This window comes from Arachis ipaensis, chromosome B09, assembly GCF_000816755.2.
Source record: "Arachis ipaensis cultivar K30076 chromosome B09, Araip1.1, whole genome shotgun sequence".
NCBI lineage: Eukaryota > Viridiplantae > Streptophyta > Magnoliopsida > Fabales > Fabaceae > Arachis > Arachis ipaensis.
Window position 1 is genome coordinate 146,885,878 of NC_029793.2, and position 13,274 is coordinate 146,899,151.

Consider the following 13,274-nt stretch of genomic DNA (forward strand, 5'->3'; position numbering starts at 1 on the left):
ATCGTATTTATATTTATATGTTTATTCCTTTTAAAATTATTTATTTATTTTAATAATAATAAATAAATATAAAATAAAAAAATAAAGTATTTTAGACATATTTATTGTATCTCAAAACATTTTTATTATCGAAAACAGCTGCTTAATTATCCTTATTCACTATAATGTGCCTCTTATTTTGTCTAAAATAAAACTAGATATATCGACATAAAAATTATTCGAAAGACAATAAAAGAATTAGTTTAAAATAGTCTAAAATTATCTTATTAACAGACTATTAGTTTAACCGAGACGTTGTTTATGCAGAGAGCGTAACTTGTTCGGTGCATGTGGATCGGAAGCTGATATAAGTATCGCTCTACGACCTCCTTATTAAAAAAGATAAAAATATTTTTTACTTAATTAAATGTAGCTAAATTCAAATAATACATCTCCAATTACGCGTAACGATGGATTTGTCACTGGTGGCAACTGGAGGGCTTGAGTAGTGGCGTCATATCGCAGAATGTAGATGGTGACGTGTTCCCTCCTCTACAAATCTAGAATCTCTAGCTATCATATATTCATTTACCGATGGATTTGTCTAACTCTATTCCTCTGCTGCGCTGTATGTTATCCCCAGAAAGTTAAGGATTCATGACAAAAAAGAAAAAGGAAGAACAACAAAGAAAAGGATTGTTCCGTGAAATATCACAACTGTCTTTTAGCAGACCAACCTGTGTATTAATCAGGATAGATAGCTTAATTATAACGTGTGTATGCATGTTGCATGTTATTAAAAGCTAAATATTTCTTTGCGACGATCTGCATTTTGTTTTTTGTAACTTCACATGTAAAAGCGCAGGTAATAGTAATAATAATAATTAATGATACGTTTTTACTTATTTTAGAACAAAATTTAGGTATATTATTCTTTCACAGTTTTAACATTTTAGATATATATTGCATATTTGCACCATTGATGAGTATTAGTATTAATTATCAGAAAGCATGTGTATCCTTATAAAATTTGGTTGCACTAATTAAATAAATAAACATGCATAAATAAAATTAAAGGTGAAACTCTTAATTAAGTTAATATAAGATTTAAGAAATGCGACACATGCACGTAGTGAAAGTAAATAATTTTGACGTGGACGGTATATATAGTGATGAGTTAAAGTTTAGAATGTAGATATATTTGTATGTTTAAAATAAAAAAGTAGTAATAGTATAGTTTTGAACGGAATTGAAGTTGTTGTGATGAGAAGTTGTGGGTTGTATTGCAATCTATATATAGCAAAATGGAAAGAGAGAAGCGAGCGATATGTACGGAAATAAACAAGCCTAAGACTGAGCTTCGTTTCCGACAAACTCAGCTCGATCTTCTCCTTATCCTTCTTCTTCCTCCTCCTTCCAAATTGCTCCACAATTCGATCATCGCCGCATGCATACTCTTCTTTTTTGATCCATTTTCGGGTAAGCCTCCTTCTTATCGCTCTATTGCTATCATGCATATCGTCGTTCTACAGATTCGCTTTTCTTTTGCTTCGTTTTCGTTCATGTTATGTGTTTTCTTCTTGGGCCGAATGGGCCCGGTTGCTGGGCTTGAAATGTTGGCATCAAGTACTTGATTTGCTTCTCACTATTCAGCTATGGCATGTGAAAGAGCCTCCATTGTTGTTATTAATCCATAGGTTGAACTTGAACGGTGAAATCAATTCATGGTTCGATCCAAACAAGTTTGTGTCACTGCTTAGATAACGTACAATTTCTTAATAACCACATGGCCTTTTTAGTTTCAAATAATATGTTATTTTATTTTCCCCCTCTTTTTTTGTTATCTACAGTGAACCCCATGTAGTTCACAATTCAGTGAAGAGGTGTGTCGTCATTTGGTGGTTTTGCCGTTTTGGTATGTTCAGGATTCTGATCCACCCATGAGGCCATGATTGGGCTTCACAACTTTACTTGTTGCGTTCTTAGCTACTCATATTAAACTAGGCCGGGAATTAATGCATGCAGATTCGTAAAATTATATGGTGTAATTCGGATTCAAGCCGTGATGTATCTGAATTGAGCGGCTAGGATACTCATAAGTAACTGATACAACAACCTTTTATCATGAAAAATTGCAGGCAGAGATGGTTGCCTTCGGGAAAAGGTTGAAAGAAAGACAACTTGAAGAATGGCAAGGGTATGTTTATTTTCTGCCTACCTGCCTGCTGTGTTGGGATTTACAAACATCCCAATCAAATATCTGAATTCAGAACTTTGAAGAACTTGCACCCTGGATTCAGTAACATTTTACATGCATGCTAATGATTTTAACTTTTGTTTTAGATATTACATAAATTACAAACAAATGAAGAAACGAGTAAAACAGTATGCTCAACAAATAGAACTCGGAACACTAGATAGACGACATGTACTAAAGGATTTCTCAAGGATGCTGGATAATCAGGTCTGTTCACATTGTCCATTCTATGATTACTAGTCTCTTATTATATGAACCTTGGACCTTTTTCTATCTCATTAGTTTTAACTGCCCAATTTAGATTCCGCTTACATGAGTACATGCCAAACATGAAATTTTTATTTGTTTATCGAATGTGTCTCATTCATAAATTGATTCTCTCTTGTTTTGTTATTACAACGCAGATTGAGAAGATTGTCCTTTTCCTTCTGGAACAGCAAGGAGTTTTGGCAAGCAGGATCGCAAAGCTTGGAGAGGAGCAGGATGCTGTTCAGCCGGAGCCTGAGTTACAAAAAATAGCCAAACTACGCGAAGATTATAGAGCAGTGGGGCAAGATTTATTGAAGCTTTTCTCTTTTGTAGAGATCAATGCTATTGGTCTGCGCAAGATATTGAAGAAGTTTGATAAACGTTTTGGCTATCGATTCACCGATTACTATGTCAAAACTCGTGCTAACCATCCTTACTCTCAGCTGCAGCAAGTTTTCAAGCATGTGGTAATGCCTTTAGTTCTAACACAAATATTTATTTGGGCCTTTAATTTGCAGAATCAGCTACATCCATATGTAGTTGATGTTTATTGTTTCCAGGGATGAATATTGGCTAACAGATGTGGAATTTGCAGGGATTTGGAGCTGTTGTGGGAGCCTTATCTCGCAATCTCCATGATCTTCAAGACCGCCACGGCAGCTACTTATCAATTTATGATCAGCCTACTCTTCCCCTTCAGGTCGTTTCAGTTGCACTGTTTTTTTACTTGCAATATTCTTAAGCAAACATTTGTGCTGACTAGAACCTTGCATTATATGCAGGATCCTGTCATTGATTCAATAAGAGCAGCCGTTGACAGGTTAACCAACTCAACTAACTTTCTTAACTTTCTGGGTCAACATGCACTCATTATGCAAGAGGAGCTGCCTGCACATACTGATGAGCCTATCGATGATCAAAAATATCATTTTATGTCTCTTATTCTGAACCTGGCTAATACATTTTTGTATATGGTGAACACATATATCATCGTCCCAACGGCAGATGATTACTCTGAGAGTCTTGGGGCTGCACCAACAGTTTGCGGTATTGTGATTGGAGCAATGGCTGTTGCGCAGGTGTTTTCTTCCGTGTATTTCAGTGCGTGGTCAAATAAGTCCTACTTCAGACCACTTATATTCAGTAGCATCACCCTTTTTCTCGGAAATGCCCTGTATGCATTGGCATATGACCTTAATTCAATATGGATCCTCTTACTTGGTCGTCTTTGCTGTGGGTAAGTGTGCTTTTATTCATTTGATGATTGATGAGCATAAATAACATTTAAATGAAAATTGCAGGTTAGGTTCTGCCAGAGCCGTTAACAGACGTTACATCAGTGACTGCGTGCCCTTAAAAATTCGTTTGCAAGCATCAGCAGGTTTTGTTAGTGCGAGTGCTCTTGGAATGGCTTGTGGTCCTGCATTGGCTGGGTTACTGCAAATAAATTTTAAGATCTACAAGATCACATTCAACCAAGATACCTTGCCCGGGTGGGTCATGGCTGCTGGCTGGCTCATGTATCTAATATGGTTGTCGTTCAGTTTTAAGGAACCTTCTCATGATATTGAAGAGAATCATAAACCACGTAAATCCAATGCTGGTACTGAATTCATGTCTCTGCTGATTATTTTTACATTTTCTATCGAGTACTTAAAAAATTGCTAATTAGGCTGCTACCCAACAATGCTGAATGCTATATTGCTTTGCATTACACAGCACAACTACTAAACCAGTCAAATAAAGTATGCAAGGGAGGGAGTTAGCCTTAAAATGTAACAATCTCTAATTTCTTAATTAGGGAATTGGTGAATCTGCTGCCAAAACGTAATCCTTTAAGAATCACAGACTTGTCTAAATTATAGGGTTGCCCCTGTATATGGCTTTAAGTCACTTGGATCTTTATAAAATTCATGTATGCCTTAAATTATGTTTAAGAAGTTTGTTCATTCTGTTAACCATCGCATAAATAATGGAAAATGACACATTTGTCCTTCACAAGCAGAAAGCAGTGCACTTGAAAAAGGCCAAAAACAACCATTGCTGGTTAGTTCAGAAAACAAAGCAGATGAAGAAGCTCCGGAGGATTGTGATGGTAGTGAAGAAGCTCCACAGGAATCGCGTAAACCAGCAAATTCAATTGGATCAGCATATAGACTCCTTACTCCTTCTGTAAAGGTTTGTGATCAACTATACATGTTACAAACTTACATGAGGCTGTGCTATTTAAATGCTTAGAAATCCTTGATCCAAACTTACTCAATTTACAATTTGGTAGCCAGTCATCTTTACCCAAATTTTAATTACACAAATCTAAGATACTTAGGCAAGCCCCGAAGAATCTTTTCTTTCCTTTTTCCCTCAGCTCCAGTAACCATTAGATCGCCCGGTTCAAAGCAACCATAACGAGGTGAGAAAAGATGTTCAATTGAGATCACGAGATTGGTAGGCAAGGGATGCCAAATGCTGATGAATATGACACTGGCAAACAGAGACACGTGGCTTCAAATTGTCACTAATTTGGCGCCACACCCAGAGACGGAGGGGCAGAGAGAAAGAAGAAAAGAAAAGGTTGACAAGGAAAAAATGGTTAAATGGGCTTAGTTGTGTCTCAAATTTGAGTAATATAATTAAAAACGAGCGACTACCAAATTATAAATAGACGAAGTTTAAACTAGGAGCTTCCAATCAATTAAATACACACCCTCATCTAATGAGACTCTCTTTAGAAATCTCATTGAATATTTTACCTATACAATATGACCCCTAACTACAGAAACTTAGTGGGCAATAGGAAGTCTTTAACAATTATCTATACAATCTTATCAACGAGGTTGCCTCACACAACCTCATAGGATATTTTTGCCAAGTTACTAAGTTGCTACTATTTGCTTTTGACCTTGTAGTCGTTACTAATTATCAGAACTTGTGAATTATATGGCTTGACCCTTATCCTTCTTTGATGTTTGCAATACATATTTCATCTGAGAAATTTTAAGTCATGTCTTCAGGTTCAGCTATTGATATATTTCATGCTCAAATATGCAATGGAGATTTTGCTATCAGAATCTAGTGTCATCACAACATACTATTTCAGCTGGTCAACGAGCACAGTCGCCATTTTTCTTGCATGCCTCGGCCTGACAGTTCTTCCTGTAAACATTGTTGTTGGAAACTATATAAGCAATATGTTTGAGGACAGGTATCGTGTGAAAAAAACACTTACGAAGATAATTTATGACGTGGTTTTGGAATTTTCAGAAAGATGCATGATAATACATTTCCCATTTTTCATTCTTAAAACAAAGCAATAGAAGGACTAACACCATTCTATTGACCTGTTTGTAGGCAAATCCTGTTGGCATCAGAAATTATGGTTTTCATAGGCATAATCTGCAGCTTCAACTTGTTTTTTCCATATTCTGAGCCACAATACATCTGTTCAGGTCTGCTGATGTTTGTTTCTGCTGAAGTACTTGAAGGTAAGATTTTATCTGTCATTTATTAGCTTACAAATAATGATCAGAAGCGAAATTTAATCATGCAGTTGTTACTCAGAATAATGTGACAGAATGCAACGGTAGCTAATAATGATCTGCATATGTGGTGATCATATTAGGGGTTAACTTGTCACTCCTTTCAAGAGTGATGTCATCGAGGCTTTCACGAGGAACCTACAATGGAGGGCTCCTTTCAACGGAGGCCGGCACAATCGCAAGAGTGATAGCTGATGCAACCATCACACTGGCTGGCTACGTGGGTGTCAGCAGGCTCCTAAATATAACCCTTCTTCCTTCCCTCTTCATTTGCATAGCTTCCATCTTAGCAACATTCTACACTTATAATTCCTTATATTGATTTTGCTGCCTGGATCGATGCCTTCCAAGGAGAGGATTTGATTTTTAAAACAATTCACCTCCTTGTCATTCTTGAATGTTTTCATGCAGTTCTTTCTAATTTCTTTTGATCTAGCTATCAAGGTCCTTTAATTTGGGCTACACAAATCTTAGATGTTATTCATGTAGGTTGGCCAATTGTAAATTTTTAGCTGAATGTTCCTCAAACTAACACAAATGGATTTTCGTCTTTCAGTTTTTCTTGGGTTTTTTTAGCGGAGAAAACCTTGTCGCCAAGGAGTACCAAAATATTTTCATGGTTTCTTTGTGCCGCTGATGCACTTACCAAATAACTTCATTAGCCAATAGTAAAAGAAAACGATTATTTCTTCTGAGACAGTTACTAGCTACTAGCTAGTAGCTAGCTATATATGTGCACTATGCACATCAAGGTGGTGGTTGGTTCCTTTTTTTATTTTAATTTTAATTGGTTTGGATTTATTATTAAGTATATATATTGTATTGTGTATACAAACGTCATGTTAGTTGGGCTTCAGTTTTACTTGTCGAACTACTGTCATCTATGACCATTGTAAAAATTCGTTGAATTAATTAAGCTTGTAAATATCATCAACCATGAGAATGGTATAGAGCATGTTTGATTCCTTTTAACTTTTTGACAATAAAACAAAAGAATTCGGCTTAGCAAAGCTACTGATGAATCAAACGATTAACTTATATATATGGTATTATGCTGTCATAATCCTTTATTATCAATATCAGGATTATAACACGATTCCGATCGGTAAATGGCCAAGAGGAATATATTGTTCGTTATTAATTAGGTGTGTGTATACTACTATACTGTATATATACATAGTACATTTGAAGAAATAATACCCTTTGGAGTTCATTAGCAGTTGAAAACTACAGGAAGCAGTATGCTGTAACATTTGTGAAGAAAAACAAAAGCAAAAGTCCATCCATAAGTACTTCTTCTCATATTTCGTGGATTCTGCGATGTAAGGTTCAAATTAGAGTAAAACGCCTTAATGTCAAATATATTTATTTATTTATAGATACAGTTACTTCATATTAATACACTTCTTATTGTATAAGCCAAGATTCTAATAATAATGAAGATTAGTCCTTAAACTATGTTCACGGGACACAGCAATTTAGTAACCCGTGAACCCAAAATAGTATACCACTATGGTGCAGACTGCAGAGCAGACAAAAGAATAACTGCAATCAATTTAGCCAAGCGACAAAATCTTCATAATGAGAAGGACGCTTTTGGATTCTTCTTCCTTGCTTTGCAACCAAAGGTGAGAGTAAGAGACACCCGTGACACACAACAAAGTTAAACAAATTGAACAAATTAAATAATAGGCCAAGAGAAGAGATATTAATCTAGCTAGCTTTAAGATTTCATGATGTTATATAAAATAATAAAATATATTCTCTTCCACCCATCAAAGGTGGCCCAGGTCACACAAGAACGAAATACAGAATTATTGATCCCCTCATGTCTCTCATTTTAATGCCAATCAATTTCTAGTTTTTCTTTCCCTCTTTCTTTCATGTTAAAAACCACAAGACAAGAAGAAATTTTTATACCTAATGATTTAGATCCAATGATCTATACTTAAATATGTTTTCTTATGCTTATAGAGGTTGCATTTAGCATGTCATATATAGGTACCATTGATGTATGTACATGAAAACGAAAACAAAATTAAAAGAAAAAATCTTGTCCACTCTCGAGAAAATGAAATATATTATTCACAATACAAGTTGGCGTTGGCATCACAAATCATTTAGATTATCCGTTTCCAAGGGAAGGAAACAAGAAATGTGCATGTAGAAGTAACTAAGTAGCTAGAGTAGAATCAAGAGTAGTCAACTTCATCATCATATATCTACAAAATAAACTTTCTTTGTGGCTGTATTTCAAATCAAAAACAAAAACAAAAGCACATTCGGACGATATAACATTTTCAATTCAGCCATTGATAATACTGTCATTAGCCTCACAATTTCTTCGCATGAATATAGAACCGTGTTCAAGTTTTGGACCTTGAAACCCTTCTAATCAAAACCAACAAGCAAAGCACACGGTACAACACAAAGAACCCAATCAAGAAGTAAACATTGGTCCATTTTTGACTTTCTTGGAGCCCCCTCTTCTGCAACACATCACCCCCAGTTACCATACAAACTTGATTCTCTTGGTACCATATCAAACACCTTGTGGCCAAACAAGAGTACTCGTTGATGAGTAATGCATCAAGTGCATACTTGTACATGGACAAAAAATGCATGAAAAGCCAGTACTTTGGTAAACTCTCCTTTGAGATGAAGTACCCAGAGAACAGAAAAAATGCTGCAAGAAGCACTGTTAATAGTGATGTGCCAGCAATGTAGTTAGGTGCCAGGGAACTCAAGAAGAGCACAAAGGAGTTTGCCATGAGAACAATTACCCAAATGACCAAAACAAAATAAGCAAAAGAAATCCAAGAAGCACATAAACCAACTAAGAAGTAGACTGGGATGGAGTATATGATTGCAACTACAAGCAAGTATGGCAAGAAAACAAGTGTGTTTGCAATGAGATATGATGAGAGCCTATAAACCCCGCTTGATGTTTCTCTAAGCAAGATTGGCCTCTCATTGATGAAGATTGGAAGGGTTTCTGTTGTGGAAGATAGTAGGAATGTTAAGGTGAATGCAAATAAACCAAACCTTTTCTCAATTCCTTCCTTATCAAACCCTATGTTGATGTAAATTGTTCCCAAAACAAGCCCTACAAGAAGTGCCTCTAAGGTGTTTGTTAAAAGGAGTTGCCTTGTTCTGTATATTATCTTCCAAAACCTGCCATATAGAGTGCATATTTCATGGATTCTGGAGCTCTTGTACCTTATTATCTCTTTGGATCTATGTCCATTGTTATCAGATATGGAACTTGCAGCTGATGAACTTTCAGGTGATTCAGGAATGCTTGGTGGAGTAATAGGCTTAAGCTCGTTCAATTGACTTAATATTTCCATTGCATATTCCAATGCATTGAGTTGATGGGGCACGGTAAAGCCATTCGAGTGTAAGAATGCTTGAAGTGATGCAAGGCTTCCGTGGTGGACCACAGTACCCTTGGATAGCAACAAGATCCTATCAATGCAAGAGAGGATCTTGAAGCTTGGTTGGTGAATGGAGAGAACAATTGTCCTGTGACGTGAAACGCAAATGGATTTGAGAATCTGCATGACCTTGAATGCAGAGGTGCTGTCAAGGCCTGAAGTTGGTTCATCAAGGAGCAACACTGCAGGATCATGGAGAAGACTAAGGCCTATGGAGATTCTTCTATGTTCTCCACCTGATAGACCATGAGAGAGCCTTGTGTTGGCCAAATGAGTTAACCTCAGTTCACTGAGAAGAGAAGAAACTATGGCTGCAATGTCAGAGGTTTTAGGCTTGAGGAGGTGTGCTGAAAATGCAAAAGTCTCGGACACTGTGAGCAAAGGGAGGCATGCATCATGTTGTGGAACATATGCTGAGAGTTTTCTGAATGTGGAAGGAATAAGAGGGGAATTGTTGAGTTCAAGAGTTCCATGTGATGGAAGTGTTCTAGCAGAGAGAATGTCTAAGAGGGTGGATTTTCCTGCACCACTTGGGCCAACAATGGCAAGGATTTCAGAAGGGTATGCAGTTAAGGAGACCTCTTTGAGGATGTAGGTTGGTGGGGTTGTTGTGCAGTGTTTGAAGAGTAAGAGTGGTACAGCAAAGGTGGTGGTGGTGGTGGTGGTGGATTTAGTGTAGGAGATTGAAGTGGCAGTGAGCTTGTAGGTCTTAGCTGTTGGTGATGGCTTTGTTGGTGGCTGGTCTTCCATGGAGTCTAGGGGGTTGGTGTTGGAGACTGGAGAGAAGAATCTGAATTGTTAATTGTGTTGGATGTAACAATGATCAGCTTCATGTAACGTTTTGATAACAGAAATAAAAAAGGGAACTAAAATGGCGTTTTGCCATATTTGGTGGCTTGGGATTAATTGTATTTTATTCTTCTTGAATAATAACAATAATAAACATTAGTATTATTGAACAAAGAACTTATTAGCTAGAATCCGTGAACCATACATTGTTGCATTATTAAAAATCAAGTTGGAGTAGCAGTAAAAATAATGTTTATTGTGACTTTTCAGTGGTGACTTGTGAGTTTGAGAGTCAGATCATGACATGACATGTAGTATACTAAAAAGTCTTAACAATAATATGGTGTGTATGTATATCATATATTCTTTTTGGTGTAAAGACTAAACAAAAGAAAAGAGGAAATAAAGTAAACAATAACAAAAGGCAAGAACTTATATGAAGTCCCTAAGGTATATCATTTATGAGCAATCGAAGCAGCCAAGGAGATGGTTGAAGGCATTCTACTGTCTTAATGTTATTATGGGTTCCAAATTTTGCCAATTAGTCTGTTATAGCATTTGCACTCTGCTGAATAAGCACCAAACGCAGCTTTCAACTTCTATGATTTTTGAACTCGAAAATTTTTTTGTAGAAAACCCTTCTCTCTTTTTTTTTTTTGGGTGTAATAAACGGGGTCTAAGCTCAGCAAAAAATTACGCACTAATTATACGAGACAGAGATGTCTTTTATTCATCATCTACTAATAACTGGACTGTTTCTCTAAGAGGAGTGTCTCAAAAATAGAGCCTTAATTCTATATTTACACTTTTTTGTGCTAGGTAATCATCACATTGGTTGCCTTCTTTAAAAATATTCACAAAATGGATATTCCAATTCTTGTCTTTCCATGTGTTGATGTCTCTAATTAACCAAGAAAACTAATCCTTTAATGTAGTTGTCGTTTTAATAATTACTTTTCAAATTGGAAAAGATTGACTTGCCGCATGAATATAAAATGTTTCTGTTTAAGAGAAACTTACTTCTCAAAATTCAAACCCATAATTTATCTTTATTTTGAAAAAGATGGCGGATTAATTTTTTAGTATGGCTAAGTTAGCAAGGTGAGAATCTCGAAACGCAAGGCGACTAAACCTCTTGGAAGTGGTTAGAGTTTTTCAAGAGGTTAGATGAAGCCCTTGGGTAATGGCTGCACTACTGACGCACCAATCTATCAATCTCGTTACAAGTGGTAATGGAAAAATAGCTCACTTGCATCGTGTAAATAGAAATGCAGGCAACCACAAACTTTGCAAGACAAATTCACCCGACTCTATTAAAAATTTTTTCCTTCTATAAAGCTAGACACTGTCAAATTTTGTCCTAACACCTCATTGAAATCAACCTTTGATGCTCTAGAGTTTTCGAACACCACTCTCAAATATTTTTCAAAAAAATTGAAAAATTTTATAGAAGAAATGCTTGTGACCATATTCTTTCTCTGCCTTGAGACATTATGAGAACATATCGCTTTAGGTTTCTCAAATTCAACTTCACTCCAAAGGCTTTACAAAACAAATTTAAGGTTTGAATAGCTCGTTGAACCTGTGTCCTGGTTGGTTGCTTTACAGAAGAGTACCAAGTCATCAGCTAACATTAGGTGTGATATTGTTGGACCCCTCTAGAGACAGCAACTGGTTCATATAGCCTCTGCTTTACTTGCTGAGAAATATAGCATCTCTATCACTCCATACACATCGTAAAAAGTCAAGGGGATAGTAGGTCACTTTGACAAAGCCCTTTTTTTGGGTCCAAAGTTATTCAGCTTATTACCATTGACACACCTCATAATTAGACTAGTGACGACAGATAAAAATCCAAACATAGATAGAATTTGTTCTAAAAAATTTCAAATAATTCTATCATATACTTTTTCTTATCAACTTTAAAAACAAGAGTTTCATGAAGTGAAGAGCTTCTTGTGCAAGAATGGTGTTATGTGGAGTTCTCCTTCCCATAACAAAGCTACCTTGCAGTGATCCTATAATCTCAAACGAATAAAATTGCAACCTGTTCACCACCATTTTCGTAATAACCTTGTAGATAACATTACAAATAATAATTGGTAAAAAAATCTTTCATCTTTATAGGATTATCAATCTTTAGAATCAGAACAATCAAAGTATCAAAAGAAGAAATATCCAGAAAGGTATTAGAAAAAGCTTGGAACACAAATTGTCAGACACTATTACCTACAATAACCAAACATAAGTTGTTGCATAATGAATATTATGAATTTTTTTTTTGAAACGACTATCTTATGATTACAAGATAATTTAATTGAATTGAATCTTCTAAAATTAAACAATAAGTTGTAGCTTGTAACCTAATAAAATAAGGATGAATTTGATGTGAATTTAAATTATATTTAAAAGTTTATTGTTAGTCAATAAATTACTATATATAAAAGATAGAATTCTAATTTTAATTTTACTTAAAAAGTATAAAGAATTAAAGATGATACTCTAGTAGAGTAGTTTTACAAAGCATATCTCTCGACATATTTTTCACAAATCTTCTGGTGTTTTTATTTGGAGCCCTTATTTGTCGTTACACTTCTCTCTTCTATTTTGGGTCAGGTGCTTGGGATTCCATACCCAAAGACTGTTGGATCCATTAGTTGTTGGGCCTGACTACTAACTTTGCTGATTTCTCTTTTTGTTAATAAAATAATATTTCATATTAAACAAAAACAATGAATACTTTTACCAAAAAAAAAATCCCTCTAAAATTCCCTCTGTATTTTCGTGGGATAAAATCTGTCGAAAATATCCGTTTGTAATAAAAAAAGAAAAAGTCTAGGACCAGCAACTTTATTAAATTCTGGCTAGCATGTAACAAGCAAAAGAAAAGTGAACCATTGGATAAAATCTCACACCAATCTCACACCATTAAAATCATCATTGATGGCTACTTGATGGCTACAAATTACAAAAGTTACTGGCCCCTAATACTCCTTATAAAAAAATTTAAATTATAATTAAGAATTA

At 35.5% G+C, this 13,274-nt stretch overlaps 2 protein-coding genes across 5 annotated transcripts; one reads left to right on the forward strand and one right to left on the reverse strand.

The window, feature by feature from the left end:
* Positions 1,157-6,957, forward strand: LOC107619543 (SPX domain-containing membrane protein At4g22990). 4 transcript variants are annotated; one of them, XM_021111310.1, is made up of 12 exons: positions 1,159-1,458; positions 1,633-1,744; positions 2,118-2,176; positions 2,323-2,443; positions 2,641-2,952; positions 3,081-3,185; positions 3,268-3,722; positions 3,787-4,088; positions 4,488-4,663; positions 5,497-5,687; positions 5,834-5,967; positions 6,105-6,957. In XM_021111310.1, exons 3-12 carry the CDS (start codon positions 2,124-2,126, stop codon positions 6,341-6,343), a joined length of 2,088 nt encoding a protein of 695 aa, XP_020966969.1. In that variant the 5' UTR covers positions 1,159-1,458; positions 1,633-1,744; positions 2,118-2,123; the 3' UTR covers positions 6,344-6,957. The 4 variants fall into 4 exon arrangements, with proteins under 4 accessions (XP_020966970.1, XP_020966969.1, XP_020966968.1 ...); XM_021111311.1 differs by lacking the exon at positions 1,633-1,744 and having other exon boundaries at positions 1,157-1,458; positions 5,932-5,967; positions 6,105-6,332; XM_021111309.1 differs by lacking the exon at positions 1,633-1,744.
* LOC107618717 (ABC transporter G family member 8) lies at positions 8,083-10,403 on the reverse strand. The gene has a single exon (XM_021111312.1). It carries the CDS (start codon positions 10,206-10,208, stop codon positions 8,388-8,390), a length of 1,821 nt encoding a protein of 606 aa, XP_020966971.1. The 5' UTR covers positions 10,209-10,403; the 3' UTR covers positions 8,083-8,387.

Coding starts and splice junctions, on each gene's coding strand:
- LOC107619543 (XM_021111310.1), top strand. CDS start 2,124: ATGGTTGCCTTCGGGAAAAGGTTGAAAGAAAGACAACTTGAAGAATGG. Junction 3,723..3,786: donor CTTGGTCGTCTTTGCTGTGG/GTAAGTGTGCTT, acceptor TGAAAATTGCAG/GTTAGGTTCTGCCAGAGCCG. Junction 4,089..4,487: donor ACCACGTAAATCCAATGCTG/GTACTGAATTCA, acceptor GTCCTTCACAAG/CAGAAAGCAGTGCACTTGAA.
- LOC107618717 (XM_021111312.1), bottom strand. CDS start 10,208: ATGGAAGACCAGCCACCAACAAAGCCATCACCAACAGCTAAGACCTAC.